General features: G+C 41.1%; 1 protein-coding gene across 3 annotated transcripts in view; it reads right to left on the bottom strand.

Moving 5' to 3' along the window:
• The window catches only part of ITGB3BP (integrin subunit beta 3 binding protein), a 66,174-nt gene that overhangs the window by 20,851 nt on the left and 21,013 nt on the right, over positions 1-24,310 (bottom strand). For 2 of the 3 annotated variants that reach the window (XM_019501177.1, XM_019501176.1), the window contains exons 5-7: positions 13,810-13,888; positions 12,657-12,750; positions 10,122-10,181 (exon numbers count right to left, since the gene is read on the bottom strand). In XM_019501177.1, the coding sequence (XP_019356722.1) occupies positions 10,122-10,181; positions 12,657-12,750; positions 13,810-13,888 (233 nt within the window). The remainder of the gene's footprint in view (positions 1-10,121; positions 10,182-12,656; positions 12,751-13,809; positions 13,889-24,310) is intronic. The other variant, XM_019501178.1, reaches the window with a different exon arrangement.

The raw sequence follows: 24,310 nt of genomic DNA, 5'->3' as shown, positions 1-24,310 counted from the left end.
TATGGTGGATGAAACCAATTTCTTAAATAAAATCTTCAAATCAACATGCTGTGACAGTAAACATACATTTAATATCTCTTGTTAAAATGGTAAACAGGTATTTCCAAACCATGCTTGCTATACACATTTTAGTTAACCCAATAACTTTCTCCTTTTAAATAAAAAAGGCATGAGAAGTGTAAATTAAAAACTTTACAATACATGATGACACTTGCTCCAGAGAGCCAGTGCCAGGGTGCAGAGGAGCCTGCAGGAGTGGAAGGTGTGGGCAGCAGCCTCAGCTACATGCATGATCATCAGAGGCAGGACTGGGAGTAGGTGGGATCAGGGATGCCAGATCCATGGTGGGGACGGGGAGCGATGGGATCAGGGCAGGAAGTGGGAGGTGGGACAGTTCTGCCCTTAGATGGATCTCAGCAGAAGAAAAAGGGCCCCTTGATCATTGCTGCTGGTCTACATTAGGAACACCTTGTGCTATATCTCATGAAATCTGGATAACTCCTCACTTACTTTTTATCAATTAGTAACGTCTGCATGCGGATGAACTAAGTCTATATGTACCCAGAGTAATTTGGATATATGCAAATTACTAATTGGTATGTTTATTTTGAACCTGTTTATTTCAAAGTTGGTATTTTTGGGTCCCCTACATTTTGAATTAATGAGGCTTTACTGTTACAGCCGTCTCAAATTCTTCCATACAATAAGTCTTTTGCTGTCAGTTAATAGAGACCAGTGTTTTGGAATGGCTTAGTTACTCATGTCAAATGTACTTTCTGGCTAAAAAGTCATTACTTTGAATAATTCCTTTGTTTGCCCAAATGCAGCCTTTAGAGTCCAAGCGGAGCGTTTGGGGGTGGGGGGTGATACACATGCGGAAATCAAGCAATGCACCGCACACAGTTGAACAAGATATCCTGACAACGTAAGTCAACTAGGTTTGTATTAAACTGAATTCATTGAAGACTTTCCCTTCGGTGTCTCCACTGGTAGCATATCTGAGAAAATAACCATATTTGTTATCCCCTTCATACATATGGTATTAACAGTTTCTCATTCAAACAGCCAACAGAAATACAATTTATTACATGTTCCCATGAGTTATTAAGCCTATCATAACAGTTTGATTAAACATTTCTCTTCTTTGGGAAGCTAACAAGAAGGTAATCAGTGGCTCTAAAAATAAAAATTCTCCACTCTTTCACAACATCTTTATATGCATGATCTTGAGTATGAATTATTTTCCCTTTAAATAAACACAAAACTCATCTAACCCTCAGTAAAGTAACATTGCATCTGACCACTGCAGCCAGAATGTGTTGCCCAGGCCATCCCCTGCTATCAAAATCCTGTAGGCCAGCCTACAGTTGGAGGTGGCCAGAAAGGACAGGACAAACACCTCATTTTGAAGCAGTGGGGGAGTCCCCTGCTAGCCAAAGCTGCTGACTGCAACACACACAGACTGTATGAGGAAGCCAGACTAAGTTCCCCTGACCTGGAGATCACATTTCCTTGGAGTTGGAGTTTACAGGGTTGTTGCCCAAGAACTAGCTCAAAGTCCTGCCCTGATGCCCAGATAGGATGGCAGGAGTTTTCATACCCCCTAGCTCCCATCCATGAGCACAGTAAGGGAACAGGATCTTTCCAAGTTTTGCCTATTTTTCCCCCTTCCTTACGCCCCCCCAGTTTTTTTTTTGTGTGTGTGGTTTTTTTGCAAGTTTGACTGCTCTAAAACATTTACAGATCTAAACAGGAGAGAAAAAAAAATGTTCACCTGTCAGGTGATATAAAACCAATCTTCTACTAAATGTGCCAGAATAATTTTTCTCCACCTCAACCACAGTTAAAACCTTCAGTCTATTCATTACTGTCTCTTTATAGTATTTTTATTTAATAAAACCTATTAAGACTACCATACAAATCTCTTTACTTATGCTTTTATCTTTTAACTGATCAATTTTTATATTGCTGACATCCCTTCTTCACCATTTGCTCATTTAAAAATTCATAGTATATGAGCTATGTCTCTGGAGAAAATGTCTATAAAATTTGTTACAGCTGGCAAATGTGTATGAGTCAGTGATAGCACATGACTAAATGCTTCACAGAAAATAAAATTTGTTTCTGTAGTAAGCAGAACTGTTTAAATGTTATTTATTTTTATGCTTCAAAGAAAATATATTGTGAAGTGCTGCATTGATTTAATACGCAACAATGTCTGTGTACACGCTGTACAAGGAAAATTTATGAAACCTTTGCACAACTCCTTTAATTGAATTTTCCAAATCTCTCACCACACACAAATAATCAATATCTTCTGCAGAGAAAACCAGTCAGAATTATTACAGTCTTTCTTTTCAATTTTGTTGTCATCAGCACATACAGAGCACCTGGATATTTGTAATGTCTGGATAGCAAGTTATTTACACCTCTTAAACATATAATTGCTACTAAGTGAGTCCAAACTAATGTTTCTTTTCTTTTTTTATTTAAAATAATTATTATATTCCTGGGAAAAGAGAATATTTATAGTCAAGCAGGAGTTGCTATATATAGACATGTTGTAATGAACCCATACTTCTTTTTAATTTTTCATTAAGCTTAATACTCTAAAGTCTAGATCTGCCAGTTTTTTAAAAATCATTGATTCTGAAAAAGGTACATAAGAAAAGAGAATATAAACAAAGGTGTGAATGTTCATGAATAAATGTAGTTGATACCTACATACAGAATGCAAGCTGACAGTTCACTATGTATATATGTCTGAAGCCTACAGCTATATGTCTCATGTGCATTTCTATATCTGCCACAAAAGTTAATAGCTTAATATTTCATCTACATAGCACAGGATGTTAAATCACCAAAGAAGTTTGCAATTTGTCCCCCTTCCGCCCAAAAAACCTATCATGCATATAACCTCAGACCCTGATGCTTTCCAAATTTCATGTTGTATTTTAAAATATATACTCTAGTGCACAGATGTAACATAGTAAAAACGGACCCTTCTGGGAGAAAAGCATTCTTACAATAGGGTGAGGAAAGCAGCAGGGCACTATTTATGGGGCTGAAGAAAAACTGTCCACAGTGGTCTCTCTCCAGTGGACAAGTTTAGATTCTCACTTGGCTCAGGACAACTTGTATAATATGAAAGGTAATTTGGATTAACTTTGAGTGTCCCCTAGTGTAGACAAGCCCTCTAAAAAGGGAGGCTCAGGCAGCTCTTCCACGAGCTGCTTCTGCAGAAGCACCAGGTCCAAATTGCCTTCTGTGTCTGTCAAAGAGGAGACCAGCAGGAGACCAGCTATGGTTTCTTGCTCCTGAAGCTATCCCAGGTCACAGCAGTCTAAGGGTCCACTCCAACTGGTCACGTCAGCTGGGGATTGCTGGAGGGGGACCTACCCCCCAGATTCTCCTTGCCCATCACACCCTAATGCTGTGAGTAATTAACCTAGATGCCAAACAAGACGAAATTCTCAACCATCAGCTGCAGCCTTTTTTCCAGTTCCTTTATGCCCCTGTGGCAGTGAAGAGGGACAGGGAGCAAGGCACAGAATCTTTACTTAAATGTCTTCTCTCCAATACCTAGTGAAGACACACATAGAGACCACGGTGCAGCTTTGCTACCTATCTGATTTAGATAGTCATCGTGTCTCAGCCCAAGAAGTACTGATAGGTAGAGTCTTTAATCTACTACATAAGGCTGCCTTCCCTTCAGCATCACTGTAACACACTTGAACAACATTTCTAAAGACTTTACATCCTACTTCTGGACCTTCAGAAGTACAGGAACAAGTTCTTATTCACTCAAATCTTGTATCCTCTTAATGCAAACCTTCCCAACTAGACCTTGCCAACACTGGAAGAAGGATGTAAGAAAAGCAGTTGGGCACCCCTGCACTGTTGCCTTGTTTGTTCAGAAGCCAGCTTTGTCGTTCTAGACTAAAGTTTTTCAACCTTTTTTCATTTGCAGACCCCTAAAACAAATTTGAACGGAGGTGTGAACCCCTTTGAAATGTAAGTGTGGGTAGCCACACATTTTTGATTGACAACAGTTATCTTTTGCACACCCCTTAAACAGTCTGCAGACCCCCAGTCACTATTCTGGATCATTAAGTAGGGAGATCAACTCAGAACAGCCGTTTCAGATACCTGGCAAACAGAAACCATAGCCACTACAGAAAGCAGGTAACGTAGAGTCTCCATGTAAAGATCATCTATAAGAAACAGACCTGTAAGAATATTCTTCATAATCTCCAAGGTAGATGTCTGATACTAGAAGAGGCCGATGAAGAGATCTGTCAAATCCTTGCTGGAAAAAATATCTAAGGTTTAACTGAAAGACCTTGGTCAGTTTAAGAAAACATCTTCCTCTGCTTAATTATAGGAGCTTTTTTCAAGCATTACAGGACAGTGGAAAGTTCTCCAGCTGTCTATGAGCAACTCTCTCACAAACCAGGTCATCAGGTACTAGTTCTGTCTGATGGGCTGGACCTTAAAAGAGAAGGATGTGGGTTCCTGGGGCAAAAATACCTTTGTTAAAGCCAAGTGGACTGGATCCAAAACCAGAGCCACCTCAGTCAACTAGAAGCCAGGAAAACAGCGCATTTGTAGGAGACAAAAGATCCACAATAGGAATTTCCAAGCATAACTGTAGGAAGGAAATCCAATCATTCCTGAATTTCTACTTACTCTACTCACTGGATTTACTTTTTACAGAAAATGGAGCAAGATTTAGGAGTAACACGGTTCTTTTTCACCTAGAATAAGGCCCTCCGTGGTACACCTGTTAGGCAACATGGTTTACAGATCAAATACAATATAAACTCTACCCTCTAACAGACAACAAGCACTGGTCTTGAAATACTGATATGTCATATGGTTATAAGAAGATACTCCTCTTATCCAGTCAGTTGCTGCACTTAGCATTATTTTTGGTTTCTATGGGGACTCAGGATGTAGCCTCATATACAGCAGTAGTCTTCAAGGCAAGGAAGACTAGCACAAACATCCAACATCCACCTTTGCAGTACTGACCAGGAAAATATAATGGAGCCCTTGCGTTGCATGAGTAGCACCGCCACCTTCAGGATGGCAGGGGCACGAAAGCAACAAGATCACATTTGTTTTTCTCAGAACTTGAGTTTGATAAGCAGATCCCGGGACGTCATTCTCTTGCTGTACTTGGCCTTGGTGAGACCGCAGCTGGAGTACTGCATCCAGTTTTGGGCTCCACAATTCAAAAAGGATGTGGAGAAGCTTGAGAGGGTGCAGAGGAGAGCCACGCGCATGATCAGAGGGCAGGAAAACAGACCTTATGATGAGAGGCTGAGAGCCATGGGGCTACTCAGCCTGGAAAAGCACAGGCTCAGGGGTGATCTGGTGGCCACCTATAAGTTTATCAGGGGTGAGCACCAGGATCTGTGGTAATGACTGTTTACCAGAGCCCCCCAAGGGATGACAAGATCGTATGGGCACAAACTCCTCTGTGATCGGTTCAGGCTGGACATAAGGAAGAATTTCTTTACTGTCCGAGCCGCCAAGGTTTCGAACAGCCTGCCACCTGAGGCGGTTCAAGCACCCACTTTGAATGCCTTCAGGACACATTTGGATGCTCATCTTGCTGGGATCCTATGATCCCTGCTGACTTCCTGTCTCTGGGGCAGGGGGCTGGACTCGATGATCCTCTGGGGTCCCTTCCAGCCCAAAGGTCTATGAAATCTATGATAATGTTTGGAAATGTTTTCTTTTAAGTCTGGGAGGTCCCACAGGCAACACAGTACCTTTGTCTAAAAAAGTCGTGCTCAGATCTACATTGCCTGAAGCAACTGAAAGTAAGATCAGGAGAAACAGGAAGGTCATAGTTGGCAGCCAAGTTAATGTGCTAAACAGTCTCTCATTGGAAGAGTAATCCAAAACATTTAAAAACAGGTTTTCAGATGAAACAGAAAAAGTTGAAGCAATTTTACGTTTGACTGGTAGAGAAGATGAGGTTGTATCAAACAGGGCCCTCTTGCCAGGTTGGGATGCTTTCCAGATTTAAAGGGTAAGATTTTCCACCTAGATTTTTTTTGCCTTCGGAAAGGTCTTGCCCAAAAGACATCCCGTATCTAGGAGACAAACATCGTATCTCCCAAGATAAGCCTGGGTACAACTTCAGCTTCCTTTTGAGTGGATAAAGGCTGCAAGTTTGAATTATGTCAGGCCTGTAACCATTGCTGATTGGTGATGATCTATCATTTTCATGAGTTACAAGATGACCATGGAGCAGCTGGCTTTGCTAGCAAGAAAATAAGTTATCCATTCAATACTTGGACTCTTCTGACATACCAGGTTTAACAAAACTGAGCTGAGGATGGAAAACATTAGGAAGATGTTGACACCTGCCCTTTACATTCTATGAGGCACAGCAAGAGTAAGGAGACTAACATTAGCATTGGGCACCTGGACAGTGGTCTCACATAGCTGCATGTCTTTCAAATGTAATTAAATGGAAATCAGTTAAAAACTTTTTTTTTTGGTTTTTTGGAAAGCCACCACTATATGTAGATGGAAGGAAGGAAATGGCTCCACTGCCATGTAAAAAATACTGTAGGAATAAGAATTTCCTACTGGTGCAGGGGACGAGAAATCATAAAAAGAATGACTCTGTTTGCCCACCATCTTGCTAGATTCAGTTTTCTACTTAAACACAAGGATATGACCTAATAGTTCTAAAAGCTGAGCTTCATAATACTGCAAATATCAGATTATCTGAAAATATTCCTTATTCAGTCTGGCAGAGCACAACAGACTCACTCATGGACATTATTCATTTTAATGCTGTGCTGTTTTTCTTTTTGGGAATCAGAGAAAGCATGAAAATGTTCTGCAACAGCCAACTGAAGTAGCTTCACTGTTCAGAAATTTCTTTTCAATACTTCAAATGCTCAAACTGTTAAATTCTCCTTTAAAATATGCATAGTGCAACCTACACGTTTATTCTCAATGCACATAAAGCATGTTCTGGACTGCAACAAACTGACTAGATTTCATCTCTTGGCAGCTGCTCTACAGTTTGCTTACATTCTATTCAAAAACATTTTGTTTACTGTAAATGCTAGTCATGGACAAACAATGATGCCTTTTTTTATGCTGGTCACACAAAACGATATACTGAGTCCTACATAATGCTGCCCATTGACCAAGGAATGTTCTGTATTAAGTTGTTTTAAGTAGAGGTTGTTTATGTAAAGTAAATAAATTTCATGCCTTACCATGTGATGATAATGTGACATTCCATCTGTATCAAGCCACAGAACAGTCATAGGTTTTAAGTCTTAAGCATGACTAATTAAAAATAATTATAAAAAACCACTTCCAAAACTAAAAGGCAAAGTAAAAGTTCTCCAAATTCTTCCTTGCATCATATTAGTTCTTTGCTGCTTCTACTCTTGCCTTTTTTTAAGATGGCAGAATGGAGCCTACTCTTTCTTAAAGTGGAATTAAAGTGATTGAAGTCAAAACTGCATTAAAGTGGTCACTGTGTTTCTGCCTGACTTTCGGGCAACGAATTCAGATGCAGGGTGAACAGCTCATCTAATAGGCTTGAATGCTGGCTAGATTTTCAGCACTGAGGGTTAGTTTCTGAAACACAGATGGGATATAAATTTATTTTATGGCTGCTAGAAAGCATTCCGTAAGGGAAGCAATAACTGCCAGCCATGGCCCAAGGTCCTCTCCACCAGTATTCACTGGTCAGGAGAGTCAGGGACCTGGTTTTGAAGAAAATCACATGGGGAAGTCTGTGCTATTATGAACTCAACTTGTACAAATGAGCCAAACTGCAAAACAGGCAGTGTAACTCACTCCTTTTCACAGGGTGTTACTTTCCTCAGAGCAATGGAAACTGTCTTGGACTTGCCCAATATTCTTTGTTGTAAGATGTGGGCCTGTAGCTGAGCAGAGGCAACCAAGATTGACGTGACTGCTTCTTATCTGGAACAGTTTTGCTGATCTGGACTGGTGATAGACAATGAGTTTGGGCTTCTTCTAGAGTCTCAGAACAGAATAGCTGTTTTTTATTTACTTTGATTTTTTGTCGGTTACACTTACCTAAATTTTAAACAAACTGACTGGCTTCAGAACAAGTCTTTTGGCCTTGCATTTGGACTTCCTTTGAGTTATGTTGTCTGAGAATAATGCATACATGATGGAATAAAAAAAAAAAAGAAGCCACAGGAAAAGGACATAGTAAAGTGGTAGTGGAGAGATTATTAGTAGCTACAGTTTCTCCAGATCATCACCATGATTATTCTGCAGGGACAGGAATATTTCATCACCAGGGAGTTTCAGAACTCCATGAAAAGAAGAAGTGCTCGAGTTCTCGTCAGACCTAAACCCTTTATAGTATTAGAGGGGATTACTCTTCTAGTGAGACTAACACCTCATGGCCACCTTTTACATGTCTCCCTAAACACCTTCAGATCAGAGGTAAGCATACAGTTAATTCCAGAAGTAAAAAATTACGCAATTAACATTTCACGTGTTAGAAAATTGACACAAACACGAACACCTGATTGGGAGTTCACTTGAAATATTTTGTGTGGGTTTCTATCAAAACCTTTGCACCTTTGCAACAGAAAGATGGATTTTTTCAAATTAAAAGTTCAGACTTTGCAGAATGCTGGACAAAAGGCTCCTTTCTGGGTTTGAGATTCTTGTTGCTAAGACCCTGGTTTTCTTGTGGGCAATGGCCAACGCTACCTTCAACATACAGATAGGAGTGGAAACAAAACACAAAGGAGGAGTCCCATCTCAGGAGTTACTTCTGATACAGCCTTAGAAGCAGCACTATTGCTACTTGGTTTCCTCTTTTCACTTCAGCCAGTCCAGTATCTTTCATTTGAAAAACTGATCAAGTCCCTTAACCTCTTTCTCTGGACCTTATCTGGGCACTTATTGATTGTGTGGTACCCATCACATGCTTAAAGACAGGCACATGCTGAAATAATTTGCAAATGATGGGTCTTGTAAAATATGGATAATGCTTCCTGCCCCTCTCAGGTACAATGCAAATTCTTTAATGCTTGTAAAATGATATACTGTTTCTATTATTAAAGGCTGGAGAAGCATCAAGGATTTACTACACAAGAACTGGGATTAGACCTGGTTTCTTAGATAAGGAAGGTGACAATCCAAATCAGTGTAAATAAAGTGAACTGCTCTTAACAATTTCACAGATAGTGTCTAAATTCCTCAAGGAATTTATGCACTGGAAGTGGGTATTCCAATACATGTGAGGCTAACTATGACAAGGGTATGGAGCCTGATCCATGTGACATCAAAACATAAGGAGAAATCATAATCTCTGGACAATGTCCTCCTTGACTATAACTCAAAGAATTAAAACAAGCTAAACCAACAAAAAAAACCCCTTATCTTAGTAGACAGATGTTCAAATACCAAAAAGTGGTGAATGATTATTGATTTTAATGGATATGTAGGTTGGAAACCTTGTTTTCTTTTTTAAACCCCATATTATGAGCTAGTTAAGGGCACTAATGTACATATGTGGTCTACACTATACTGAATGCCACTCACTTCAAATGTTTTTTAGAGCACTCGTTATGAAACAACATAATATTTATTACAGCACAGTCACTAGGAGTAAACTAGACACTTCACAAATACCGTTAAGGTGATAAGGCCTCCATCAAACAGACTTCAAGCTGATCAAAACCCAACAGGAGCGAAGATAAGGGTGAGAGGATTAAGACAGAGAATGGAACAGCTGAGAAGGCAGTATTTTTCATATGCAGACATCCATCCAACTTACATAAGGCCTCAAAAGCTTGACTGAATCCAATGGTCTTTTGACCATGCCCCAAATACACTACTGATACTGATTGATTTGTCCCCTTATGCATTACTCACTATTTATTAGTAAGAATGTGTATAAAAAATAGAAGCCTGAAAAGAAAGATGATATTAAGTTTCAGAAAAATGCAAAAGAATAGTTAGTATAGCCTGCATACAGGGAGAAAAATCAACCTCTCTCTCTCTTTCTTTGGTTTTTGTTAAAAGCTATGAAAGCAGATGTATCAAAGCAGATGTTACACGACATATTTGAAAAAGTTTGTTACCTTGGACAGGATGTTCAGCCTTATTCCTCTTCCACTGCTTTAGCTTTTCTACTTGAGCCACTAGCAAATAAAATATATTTAAGGAGGTCAAGACAACTTTATTCCAAAGAGTTTAATGAAAGCAGTAAAATACAAAGACACCTCACCTATATCCCTAAGAGCATGTAAATTCTCCATTTAAAGGTTTGGCATATATCACATGCTCAAATAAATATAAAAAATATCTGCATAGGCAACATTAAGGAATACCATTTTGTAGGTGGAAATATTTGCTATCTGTATACTTCGTTACAAATCAGATAAGAAATGGTTATTTACTCTAAAGCAGGAGTGTCAAACTCACCTGTGACTCCAGGCCAATTCTGGACCACTGATCTTTTTGCTGTTGCTTTTGGACTGCAAGCAGACTCCTGGGCTGGATCCAAATCCAACAATAGCCACAGAGCAAGCAAAGGCTGCAAGGGGGTTAATGCAGCCATTGTCATCCCCTCCCCCCTCTTCTCCCCTACACTCCTGCCCTACAGTAACTGTAGTTCTAGGCACACAACGCTTTAAGGCCAACATAAGTAACATCAGTTGCTTTACTTTCATGTCAGTTACTGCAAGATTCAGAGCGGACAGAGGACCAGTAAGCCCTGGGGAGATTCCACAGTAGGTGCTACCAGCTTCCATTTGCCAGACCTAGAAACATGGTGAAGTTGCTCTGGGGACATTCTTCAGATGCTCTCAATGCCTCCTGAAGGCAGCCACAGGAGGCCTTTCTTGCTTGTTGCTATATTTGCATGTTCAAAAGAGGCATTTCTTGCCCGTTCCTAGATTAGCATGTTCAAGAGGGAGCAGGTAGGCAGGGAGTGCTCAAGTACATCTTTACCCAAAACTGGTAGACATATCCCAGGACTGTTCTCATGCCTTCAACTGATAGTGTTAGTGGTTAATGGTAGGGCAGCACAGAAGTTAGGGTTCTAAGTAGAATGTCACATAAAGAAGTGTCACACCTTATCTATTTTTGCATTAAAAAGTTCATCTTATCCCTCAAATATAACGTGGGCTTCATTTCAGATCCTTGATGCATGGAGCCAGGACTGTCTTCATCTAGCAGATAAGTTGCCATCTATCTGAAGGTTGTGTTTACAGAGTGAATGGCTATCTACAGAGACATACAAGCTATTGACTGATGTTCCTTGAGGACAGAACTAAGTTCACCCAGGACAACAGAAAAGTATTTCTCTTTAAATATTGCCACAGAATCCCAACTAGTTAAATTACGTTTTACTAACAGGGTTTTGTAGTTGGCAAGTCTTATTTGAAGACCTGATGTTGAATAACTTTTCCATTCAAGGAAGCCCAGTTTCTTAAACTCCTTGTCCTTACGTACAGATTTATGCAGACCCTGATATGACTGTTCATTCACCATTGCAACCCCTGACTTCATGTAAAACTAAGAGAGAACCTGACAGCTAATTCTGACAGGTTCCAGAAGTCCCTCACTGAGAGTAGTACAAGAAGACCTGCTGGAAACTCCTTATCTGAGAAGTGACTGATCTGCTTAGGAGCAGACTGCACTTGGTGGAAAATACCCCTTGTAAAGGGAATCTCAACTGTGAAGAACAGCTGGCTTATTCATGTGATTGATGCTTTCCTCAGAGAACCCAAAAGCAGCAGGGCAGCTGGTACACCTAAGTCACAGATGACTAAAAAGAAGGCATTAAGGACTGCTATCCATTCCTGAACTCCTGACATAGTAAGTCCTGGAGATTCTCCCAGATGTGCACTGGCTCAAGAACCTAGACTGGAATGACTCAGCAGACAAACTTCCCCAACTGCCCTCAGGTCCCCAGAAAAAAAAGGTGATTACTTCTTTCAAGAAGAGGAGTAGAATCAGACAAAATAGTGGGAGCACCCACAACATGTGCTGTAGCTGGTACTGGAGACATACAGTGCCAGTATCAGGATGGCCATCCATAAAATTCAGGCATCTATACATGTACCTGATGCCTGCTCCAACCAATTAGCATGTGATGAAGCAGACTGATTAGCACTAATTAGCAGTCATGTCAACTCGATTGAGTATTCTGGAGCCTGTTAATGAGCATGCTCCACCAACCTCAGCATCTTGTGTATTCAATGTCCTGCGCTTCAAAATGGCAGTGGGGGTGCTTTAACACTAGCACTGAAGCCTAATAATTAACTCCATCACTATCCACTAAGTATCTAACCATTTACAACTACTTGCATAAGAAAAGAAAGGGCTACACAGCATGTGAAAAAGCCACAAATTCTAACTCATCGTCACAACTGTTAAAAAATAAAAAGAACTGTGGAGCAGTTAGAGCTGCCTTGCCTTTTTTGTCCTTGGCTGGATGCACAAAGACACACACATGCCCAGCTCCAGCAGATATGACTGACCAAAAGAATCTGGACTTCAGTTGCCTGTGTGCATGAACACCGAGAGCAGAATACAAACATAAGCAATACAGTACTTTGTGCTAGTTGTTAAATTACTGCAAAGGAGTAAAAGTTGTTGAACATCCTTACTTAGCATTCTGGTTTTCTGCAATTCAGTTTTCAAGTTACTTGAGGATGCTGAGATGCTGATAATATTTTCAAGCTCTTTACTGCCCCCTAAAGCCTGAAAGAAACAGAATTAAAAACAAGCCTTAATTTCATTCCAAAAACCTACAAATTACTGCAGTTTAACAAACATTTGTAAAAACAACTCAGTATCAGAAGTCTATGGGATTTAGGGGCTTAAGTGCATATACCACTTTTGAAAATGGGATTTTGATGCTTTTGAAAGTAGTGCTCAAAATCTTGTTAGTTTTCCTTCATTTATAAATCTTCAGCTCTTTAAACAGATTAATACTTGATCCCCAGAAGAACAATCCTGGAATATGTATAAAACTTGCCTTAATATATTAGTAAAGACAGAAAAATCTATCAGTGTTCATACTTCTATTGTCCACACTCTTCAATTCTAATTATAAGTCTAAACATATACAGTTATTAATCATAGGAGTGGGATTTATTTTAAAATGTATTTAGAAAAGCCAAACTGAAAAATCTTTTAATTGAAGGCTTTTAAAAATAGCATCAATCTAAATAATGTTGTTGGAAATTAAAATACTGGTACCCTGCATATGTAAGTAAAATAATGCAATATCATAATTTGATTATTCTACATTATTTCTGATGATACTGATGCGTAGGAAGGAAGTCTGAGTTAAATTTATTCAGCATGGAAAAATATGAATAAATGTAAAAATAAGTATTTGCATTGTGTTTTATACAGATTACATCAAATGTAACATTTAAGACACTGAACTGACTGGTCTCATTGTTTCAGCCCAAAGAGATGCTTAATTTTCCGAAGTAGGAAAACTATGCAGCAATAATTCATAAATCAAATGCTGTGAAAATGAGTTAATAATGACCTTATTGTCTCTAAAAAAACTAGGTACAGAGATGCAACAATAAATTACTGTCTATTTTGAAAAGCAACTTTCCTAGTTTTCAAAAAATGGCATTTTGAGCTTTCACATTAGTTTGTTGCCTCTCAAGGAATATGAACAGGTTACTTCATGTTTTTTTCTTTCCTATAAATCACAAATCCTGTATACATGGCTGTAGTTTTTATTTAATTCTCATATTAAAAGTACATTAAGAAAATTAAAGCCACTGTAAAACAGACCTGTAAGCTTGTTAAATTTTGCCTTATTTTCAGAAATCTCTCCAATGAATTTTCAACTTCAGAGTGCAATTCCATGAACCTATAGAAGACATAAAAATTATTTTAATTATATCAGTATGTCTTGGGAATAATTTAAAATATCTTTCCAGTACTTATTGCCCTGTAATGCATAAACATTGCAGTAGCACATCACCATAGTACATAAATATACATTTATTTTCACACCAACATTATGAAAGAAAGAATCATTCTCATTCTAAAGATGGAGTATTTAGGTGCAGAGAAATTAAGTGATCTGCCCCTGTACACACAGGAAAGGACTGGAAAAGCCAGGAACTGAACATGCATGCTCTGTCTCAATCCAGGACCATCTTTCAATCCAGACACATTCTAGTTTCAATTTAAAGACAGCCAGCTTTTAGAACGTAAGGAGCTCGATGATCACAAAAAAAAGCAGGAAACACTTAGATCAGATTCTAAATGACAAACTAGTTAGTCTATGACTGATGATGTACACTGAATTTCTATTGGAGAAATACTGTTGTGTGTTTTCATGATAAATGTTTAGAAGAGGTTCTCTTTGTAGCACGTCAGCACAGAAATCAAATATGGATGGACAATGGGGAAATATCCATCCGGTGTTCTTTTCCCACGTAACGGCTCACATCATTAAAACCTGGTATTTAGACTGAGCTTTACAGATGAAAAAAAAGTTACCACTACTGTGCTTCTACATAGCAACAGATGGTTATGCTGAAGAGGAAATGCCAATGTCAGTGTATTGTACAATATATTTTCCCCTCAGAACATAAAGTGTATGGAAGTTCACATAAAATATTAGTGTGTAGGTGTTTGTTTATAAATGTGCTTTACTGGCATGTCACTAACTGCTGGTCTTTTGAAAATTTTGCAGGTTTTTTTTTTAACTTACTGCATTATTGAATACAAACATTTACATGTCAAGAGAAACTATGCTAACATAAACGGTTTTGCAGCATTAAGGTTACCACCACTAGAAAACAACCATATACACGTTGATCGAGGGATTTACTGTGTCATGGGAAGAATGCTTTTGTGTGAATTCAGGGTTTTTCACAGATGTAGCTGTAGGTTTTTAGTTCCTAGCATCTAGAATGCCTCTCCAAATGCCTATGTGATTCTACTGGGCTCCATGATTTAAGAGATATTCCTACAATAAAAGGCACTCCAACATTAAGTGCATGGGTAAATACTATGTTTATTGCCGAGTAATTTACTTTAGATTTTACTCCATAGCTAGAAGCCCCACTCCCCAAAGTCAGAGGCCCAGAAAAAGCAGTCTTACTGCAGTTCCCCACGAGGTGATGGGGACCAGTCTGCACAGAGAAAATATAATGAAAATGACTAATGGAACTGACACACAACACTCGCTCAGTTCTACATTTTTTCATAAGGTAGCTTTACCACTAGAAAAGGGAGACTTTGCTCCAATGTAAGGCTGAGCATTGTACATTTGCCCCACTTTTACTATGAAATAAAATCAGTAGTTGCATAGTAAATATGTGTTTATACCCTTCTGCAATAAAAAAAATCCCTGAAGTGTCTTTAACTAGAGGAAAAGATTTAATTCCACACATAAGAAACAGTATTTATTTAAATAATCACTGCAAATCCCATTAGACAAAACAAATAGTTATGTTATACTGGACTAGGTGATCTTTGAGGTTCCTTTTATTCCCATGATTCTATACATCTCTTTTGCAGTGGTACGTAGAGACTCCCGACAGCTAAGTATATGCTAGAAAAATTCCCTGATAGGTACAAAGAAACGGACTGTGGAAGCACTGAGCACAGGGTAAGAAGCACCGAGCACAGGTTAAGAAGCACCAGGCATGCTGCATCAACTGCTGGGTCTTTGAAAAGAGAACAACATAGCACAGTACAACCCTGATACTTTGCAAGGTTAAGGTTCCTCATTGCTCTGCAAAGATAAGTGTTCGCAAGACATCTGGAAGTATACATAGCTGGAGCAAACAGCTGTGGGACAGCTGAGATGTTCTGGGTGTTTGCTGCAGTTTTTATTTCAAAGGGCACCTCCTCTCCAAGCAGCTGTGCAGAACTGAGGCTGTGCTTGAGCTGAGAAGAGAAGTAGTGCCCTCTGATGTAAATGCTCAGCAAGTCAGATGAGCAACCTGTCCTTAACTCAGCAACCTGTTGTGAATTAAGCAGGTTGTGAACCATCCCAGTACAAAAAAATCCAGGTTCTACCATAGCTTGTAACAAGCTGAAGACTAGATGAGGGGGGTATTAGAGAGCCAAGCTAAGACTTCAGTTTACACAGATATGGAATTAAGGAAAGAATAAGGCAGGTCTGCAACTCATCTGCATAGAGATGGCAGTCAATTTGTATTTGTAAAAAAGATTACTGAAGGTTAAAGTATTGAAGCAAAAGAGAAGAGGACCAAGAAGAGACCCACAGAAATCTGGAGGGAGGAGATAAAGAAGGGCAATTAGAGAGGCTGGAGGAGAAACGGGAGAGGACAGAAGCATTGAATCTAAAAGGAGGACAACATTTCAGTAAGAGGAAAAATGTTTGCTCTATCGAAGACGTTTTACAGATCTAGAACAGTGGTTTTCAACCGTTTTTCATTTGCAGACCCCTAAAAAATGTTGAATGGAGGTGAGAACTCTTTGGGAAATTTCAAATGGAGGTGCAGACCCCTTTAAATTCTAAGTGTGGGTATTCACATTCTTTTGATTGATCATAGTCCTCTTTCACATAGTCTGTGGACCCCAGGGGTCTGCAGACCACAGGCTGAAAGCAACAGGATGAAGATGAAATATTGGTTTTGAGTTTTGACTAAGAATAAGTCATTGGAGATTTTGGTGAGAGCAGTTTCAGTTGAGTGTAAAGGATAGAAGATGGACTGGAGAAGGTCCAGGATGGACATCCAGGAAAGGAACTCCAGAAAGCAACTGCAAACTGCAGTCAACAGTGATATGCTAATTATTCTCTCCATCCTTCACTTCACTCCACATTGACATTTGACCCTTCTGGAGACCTGAATCATTCTCAACTTCTACTCCTCTGCTCCTGCTCATATGATATAGCACACCTTTGGCAGAAATCCTGTGACCAGGCTGACCTCCTCTCCTTCACTACTACTTCTCATGTCCTTGTTGTAAACTAGATGTTTTTTTCCAGAATTTTCCAAGCAATGGCTTTTTCCATTGCTGCAGCGAGGTCCTCCTTCATACAGGTCTCACCAAGGGGTCGGCAAATGAGCATGTGCTCCATAATCTGCACCTCACCATGCTTGTATATAGTTGTGTCGTTAGAGTATCTCCATTTGATCATGTTTGTTTTTGATATTCTGGTTTGCATGCACAAGTAATTCAGGCATCACCATGTAGGCCAATCTAGATCCGCCCCTCTTGGAAGGTTCTCCTGGGGTTCCAGGTCTATTTCAGAGCACATGATTGCACATAATCTTTCCTTCCATAACCTCAGTTATGTCCTGTCAGCCATCATGTACAACAGTGCAACACTGGTCGCAAAACTTTTTCACATTTTAAGTCTGTGTGACCACAGAATGGATACCTGGGTTCTTCCATCTGCCATGATCTTTCTTTTTGGCTCGCTACCTTTCTTCTGATATCAGGTGGTACAATGCCAACCAGTAAGTACTGGCTATCTTTTGGCGTTGGCTGTAGACTTCCTGTTAATTCATGAGAGCTGTCATTTAGAACTGGATCTATATTCTTGGCATGAACCAATCATTCCCATACTGAACATGCATACTCTACAGTGGAGTAACACAAGGCAATGGTGGTGGTTCGTAATGTAGACTTCATAATGTAGAAGCGACCAATGTCCAAAGTACGTTGTTGCAGGTGCTGACTTTCCCTTTCATATTTTCTACCTGTGCTTTGAAAGTAAGTGTTTGATCCAATGTAACCCCCAAGTACACAGGGTCCAGGTGATTAGCCAGTGATTAACCAGATGGTGTTTAATTTTCACTTGGCTTCTCTATGGCATAGGTAAAAAGCTGTGACCTGTATCTTGGTTGGGTTGGCACAAAGCTGGTTCTCCTTGTACTAATCTGAGAGGTTGCTCAGTAAATATGTCAGTCTGTTCTTGACAGTGACAAAGCCCTTCTCTTGTGATGTGGTACATAATTAGCATATATGACAGTCTTTGTAGTATTCTATATGGGTTGGTCATTGGTCTATATGACAAGATTGGTGCTAGCATGCTACCATGTGGGAGGCCATTTTATTGTTATCTCCAGCAGTTTCATTTCTTGCACGGTTCTATGTAAAAACATCTATTTTCCAAAAAAAATCAGATAAACTACACTAGATGGTAGTTGTGCATCATACTGTAGACTTTGGCAAGCAGGTTTAGGTGGTTGACAGTCATGTGCCACTAACAGGTCTACAAACACAGCACCCATTCTCATCTCTTTCTTGAATCCATCTTCTGGGTGATGTTTAGAATTTGGCCAGTGCAGGACTTGCCTGGTCTGAATCTGGCTTGTTCTGATATTAGATGTTGTTCAATATGAGGTAAAAGGCAACTGAGAATAAGGCATTTGTAAAGCTAATAAAGATGGCACAGAAGTGACACTGGCCTAAAGCTCTCTGGGTCAGAGGCATCTGTAACTTTAACAGAGCCATTACACAGGCCTGTCGTCTTAATTTAGGTATTCTAAGGGTTGATGATCAATTGTTAAGAAACCATAAAACCCATAGATTAGTTGCAGGACCAAAGAGTTTGATCTGCTCTGTGCACATGTTGTTGAATCCAGCTGCTTTGCCATTCTTCAAGTGATTTATTCCACAGTCAAGTTTATCCATTGTGTATGGCATACTAAAATGATTTTCCTCCAGATTAGTTTGCCATCTAATCTGTATTTTAGGCTGTTTGTTCGAAGCTTTACCATTGAGCAGAAGTTGATGAGCTACCTGGTTGGCTGTGATGTTACTGTACTTTCTTTGGGTTGTTACTTAGCATGTGAATGGTTAACCATGCTTTCCTGCTAGTGTTGTATCTATTCCTTTGATCAATTCTTTTCATTTCCATTACCTTTCTTTTTGGAGCTTGTTAGTTAGGGCTGTCCCTGCTGCAATATTGTTTTCTGAGAAAAGAGCTCTTTAAAACATCTACTAGTATTTTTTGTATTCAGCTGGTAGTAGGGGAGTAAGCCTTGGTATATACACAGATCAACATCCTGGAGGTATATACCTCTTGGAAGTTTTCTGCAGTGCATTCATGAAGCCACTGGTTACTCAAGACTGGTTTGATGTGTGTAATCATTACGCCTCCATCAGACTATCTCTGGAATACTCCAGCACCAACATTTTTTTTTTTTTCAGAAACTGGTCAATATCCAGAGTGGTAAAATACAAACCATCATAGTTGGAGGAAGAACAAAAGCAACACAGGCCCCCTGCAAGATCAAATGGGGCAGCTGACGTCTGATGCCTAAGAAAAGGACAATCTCCTAAATGATTACTTTGCATCAGTTTTCCACCTGCCCAAGGGGGTCATGCTGTCAGATAGGACGCAAAGCAACCAGGGCTCGGGACATGGGCCAAATGATGTAGATCAAGTGAGAGAACACCTCAAGAGGCTTGACATCCATAAGTTCACGGGCCCAGATGGATTACACCAAGGCCAAGGTATCTGAAAGCTTGTAGCACTTGGGTGATGTGCTGGAAGACTGGAAAAGAGCCAACGTCATCCCAATCTTCAAAAGGGAAGAAAGAAGATCCAGGGAATTACAGACCTATCAGTCTGACGTCCGTCCCTGAAAAGACCTTGGAGAAAGTTATGACGATACTGAACAGCACCGGCCCGAGGACCAAGCCTTAACGGACCCCACTGCCCACATCTTTTGAGGTCAATACTGACCTGTCCACCACCACTCTCTGGGTACAACCCTTAAGCCAATTTGCCACCCACATGACTGTGTAATCATCTATGACACAGCCATTCAGTTTGTTTATAAGAATAGGATGGGATACCGTGTCAAAGGCTTTCATAAAGTCCAAGTAAATGACATCTACCTTGACTCCTGCATCTAAGCATTTAGTGACCTGGTCATAGAAAGAAACAAGGTTAGTCTGGCAGGATCTACCTGCTGTGAACCTGTGCGTATGGCCTCTGAGAGCTGCCCAGAGAATTCCAGGTCTAGCTCATCCTCCTGGTGTGGCGGTCTATAGCAGACCCCCACTACCAAATCCCTTTCCCGTCGACCCCCTCATATCCTAACCTGCAGTACCTCAGTTTGGCCCTCCTCTGAGCCCATCTTGATTATAGAAGATGTATATTGCTCCTTAACATAGAGAGCAACACCACCCCACTTTTTCCCCCATTCTATCCCACCTGTGCAACCTATAACCTTCAATGCCTACTGCCATATTGCGAGTAGGATCCCACCAGGTTTCAGTTAGCCCAACCAGGTCAAAGTTGTTGCTTGCAAGCAGGAGTGCAAGTTCCTCCTGCTTGTTCCCTATGTTTCTAGCATTAGTGTAGAGACATTTAAGCCCCCCAAAGGGTGCCCTTGATACACCCTTGTCCTGATGTCTATCAGGCCCCTTAGTGCTTATCTGGGCTGATCCAGGGCATGGCTCATGGTTGCTGTCCACTGCATCCTTGTCCCCCAATGAATAACCCTAATCACTTTGTCCAACCAGTCTGTCTCACTCACCATCTCCTCGGCTCTCACTGTCAGACCCTTTCAGTCAAATGCTTCCTGCATCCAGGCTCTCCTCCCCACAACTCCCAGACCTAGTCTCTTTATCCAAAAAGCTCCTCTGCCAATTTAGTCACAGTTCCTCTTCCCATCTCTAATCTCAACCTTTTAGTCAGAAAGTTCCTCCTAATCTCCAACCTAAATTTCCTCTGCAGCAGCTAGGCCATTGTTCCCAGTCCCATCTCCTATGGCCACAGAGAAAATTCTGTCTCCATCCATTCTATAATCACTCTTCAGATACTGAAGACTGTTATCAAATCCTCCCTCAGTCTTCTCTTCTCCAGACTAAATAAGCCTAGTTCTTTCATCTTTTCCTCATGAATCATGTTTCCCAGGTATCTAATAATTTTGTTGTACTGTGATGGACTCCTTCCAATCTGTCCACATCTTTCTTGAAGTGTGGGGCCCAAAACCAGACATAGAACTCCAGGTGAGGCCTCACCAGTGTCAGATAGAGAAGAATCACTTTTCTTGATTTGAAAGTGACACTCTTGTTAATACAACCCAGCATGCTCTGGGCTTTCTTTGCAACAAGAACATACTCTTGGCTCATATTCAGCCTACAGTCTACAATTACCGAGGCCCTTCTTTGCAGTACCGCAGCCAAACCAGGCATTTCCCAGTCTGTATTTGGGCAAGCAGTTATTCTGTTCCATATTCAGGTTTTTGTACTTGTCCTTGCTGAATTTCATCTGGTCGATTGCAGAGCATTTTCCCAGTCTACTCTGGTCATTCAAGCCCTACACTCCAGAGTGTCTGCAACTTCACCCCACTTGGTGTCATTTACAAATTTGCTACATGGTCACTCAATCCTATCATCCAAACCATTAATGAAGATGTTTTACAATACCAGACCAGGACAGGCCCTTGGGAAACCTCATTTAATATTTCCTCTCACCAGGATGTTGAGTCACTGATGACTGCTCATTGACTGCGATGATCCAACCAATTATGTACCTATCTTACATAGAACTTTTAGCTAGTCTGTATTTCCTTAGCTTGTTAATGAGAATATCCTGGGAGACAGCGTCAAAACCCTTTCTAAAGTCAAGGTATATCACATCCATTGCTTTCCCCACACCCACGGAGCCTATCATCTTATTATTGATGGAAATCAGATTGGTCAGGCATCACTTGCAAATTCATGCTGGCTGTCCTCAATCACACCTTGTTCTCCTTCAGGTGCTTTACAATCAGTTCCCTGAGGACCTGCTCCATGATCTTTCCAGGTATTGAGGTCAGACTGCCCAGTCTGTAATTCCTCAGAGCTGCCTCCTTCCCTTTCTTAAAGATGAGCACTATATTTGCCTTTTTCCAGGAACAGGTGCAGTTTTGTCACCACTAGTAGCTGTACATGCTCAAGGAGGATGGAATCTTCAGCCTAGCTGTTTCACAAGTTGAAGCTTAAAGAAATCTCTATTGAGAGAATGCAAACAGCAATTTCTGAAATGCTTAAACTTAGCCAAATTTAAGCAGATTTTTTTTTCCAGGAATGGCAAATGATACATCCCTGATACAAAAGCTAACCCTTTGCTAATTTTGTAGCCCATGCCCAAAACAGGGGTAATAGAGCATTTCAAGAAATATGCTTGTTAGTGTTCAGTGTAGGCAAGATATACATTTTTCCTTGGCTTAATTCCTGGAACTGGGTGCTCCTTTCGGCTACAATTTTCAAGAAATTCAGCTTTAAGCAGATACACATAAAATGTCAGCCCAGTAAGAGTTTAACAAAGTTATAAGAAGTGAAAAATAGAGCCCCATAATGGGAGGGGTCAGGCAATGTTAATCATATGAATCACTACTCCCACAATGCCTATATTATATTTTTCTAATTCTGGCTCCAATTCAGCAAAGCTCTTAAACACTTCTTTCTTATGTCCATTTCTGTTCGGCAAGGCACTTAAACAGCCACCTAAGTTGAAGACCTTTAAGGTTAAGTGCTTTGCTGAATCAGGCATCACAAAAGTCCATACAGGAATTTTGTACAGTTGTAAATGGAAATGCAGTTACAGTTGTAGCAGGAAATGTAAATGCAAATGCAGCTGTAGCAGAAAGCTTTTTAGAGAAAATCTTAGTAAAACAAGCATGCATTCAAAATCAGGGTTTTGTTACATGTTGTACTTCACTCCAAACTCAAAGCTAGCAGGATCAATATTTATGCGGCTCAGTCACACCTTTAATCTAGAAACCTTTTCTGACTTTCCACTACCTGCAAAGCTGTGACTTATTGCTAGAGGCCTGGTGATCAGCGAGGTCCCTATCAGCTCTACTTCTCTATGCTTCTAAGGCTGCAGCTCACTCCCTCCCTCTCCTGCGAGGCAAAGAGCTCCAAGATCCATGACTCCAGCCAGATCCTGCTTCCTGCATCTGATCTACATGCAGCATGGTGAGAGCCGGCAGCTGCTGCCAGGCGGAGGTAGCCTGCTGCCAGGGAAGCTGCTACTGCTCTCCCATAGATGGATCAGCTCACGATAGCACTAACAGGAACAAGAACCTGTGTCAGTGACAGGAGCAGCTCTCAGACTCTTAGACTCCTGGGGAGTCTAAGATGGGCACAGAGGGGGGCACAGAGGGGTTGTGTGCACAGTCTCTGTCTTGCACATCTCCAGCACTTTCCCCACGTCTCTCTCCATCACTAAATCCTTGGCTAAGGAGCTGGTGAGGTCAGAGCCTGGGGCTACTCTAGGGGGCTGGTTCCATTCACCAGAAAAAAGTCCCCCTGGGGCTGGGCACAAAGGAGTTTTTAATAAAGATCTTTCTGCAGCACAGATCCCTGGGGAAGCAGCAGCTGCTTAGTCCAGGCTCCCTGATCTCTAGCATGAATCTAGACCCCCTTCTCTCCCTCTCCCTCCTCACCCCCTCCCCATGTCCTGGGATGAGAAACAGAGGACAACGTATTTTTCCTCTTATCAAATCGCAGTTCGCGTGGCGCATGGGGCTTTCTTGAACCTGGTTGACTCCAGATGTACAGTGCTGCCTGCTTTGGCCAGGTGCCTCAGCCTCCTGGTCAGGCTGGACATTGCTGATGCTTGCCCAGACCACCAGCTGAGAGCGGAAACTTGAGCAAAAATAGCTTCCTGTCCTGTCCCGGATCAGTTCAGGTGGCACTTGGCAGAATGAGGGGTAAGGGGTCTCAGAAAGGGTTGGCAGAGGTAGGTTTGGCAGTTGCCAGGTTTGTGTGTTGTGAGGAGGGAAGCGGCTCAGATGAGCTCTCATTAAAACCTCAGGGCTGTATGGTGCTCAGTTTTGGGCTAAGAGAAGGCTGGGTCAGCACTGATGGAAGGGAGGGCAAGGAAGGGGTATGGAACATGTTGGGTGGATAGGAACTTTTATGGGAGCCAGGAATGGTACGAACCACGGGAAGTCTGGCAGGCAAAACGTGAGGTCCGGCAGTCACCTTTCGACTTATGCTGAGAGGGACCTGCAGGGATGAAGATGGTGGTTGGGGAAGAGAGAGCTGCAGCCTTTACCACATAGCACCTGTATAGTAACAGGCTAAGCAGGGGGGCACGGTGTCTACACAGAAAGTGGGGGTGGGTGAGGGCCTTCTGGAGGACTTCATAGTTTCATAGTTTCTAGGGTCGGAAGGGACCTGAGCAGATCATCTAGTCCGACCCCCTGCCATGGCAGGAATGAGTACTGGGGTCAAACGACCCCAGCAAGGTGTTCATCTAACCTCTTCTTAAAAACCCCCAGGGTAGGAGCCTGCACCACCTCCCTTGGAAGTTGGTTCCAGACCCTAGCCGCCCTGACCGTGAAAT

Source organism: Gavialis gangeticus, unplaced genomic scaffold (genome assembly GCF_001723915.1).
Source record: "Gavialis gangeticus isolate Ggan-Ray unplaced genomic scaffold, GavGan_comp1, whole genome shotgun sequence".
Taxonomy (NCBI): Eukaryota; Metazoa; Chordata; order Crocodylia; family Gavialidae; genus Gavialis; species Gavialis gangeticus.
Note: the sequence above shows the minus strand (reverse complement) of the source record. Positions and strands in the feature narration are given on the sequence as shown.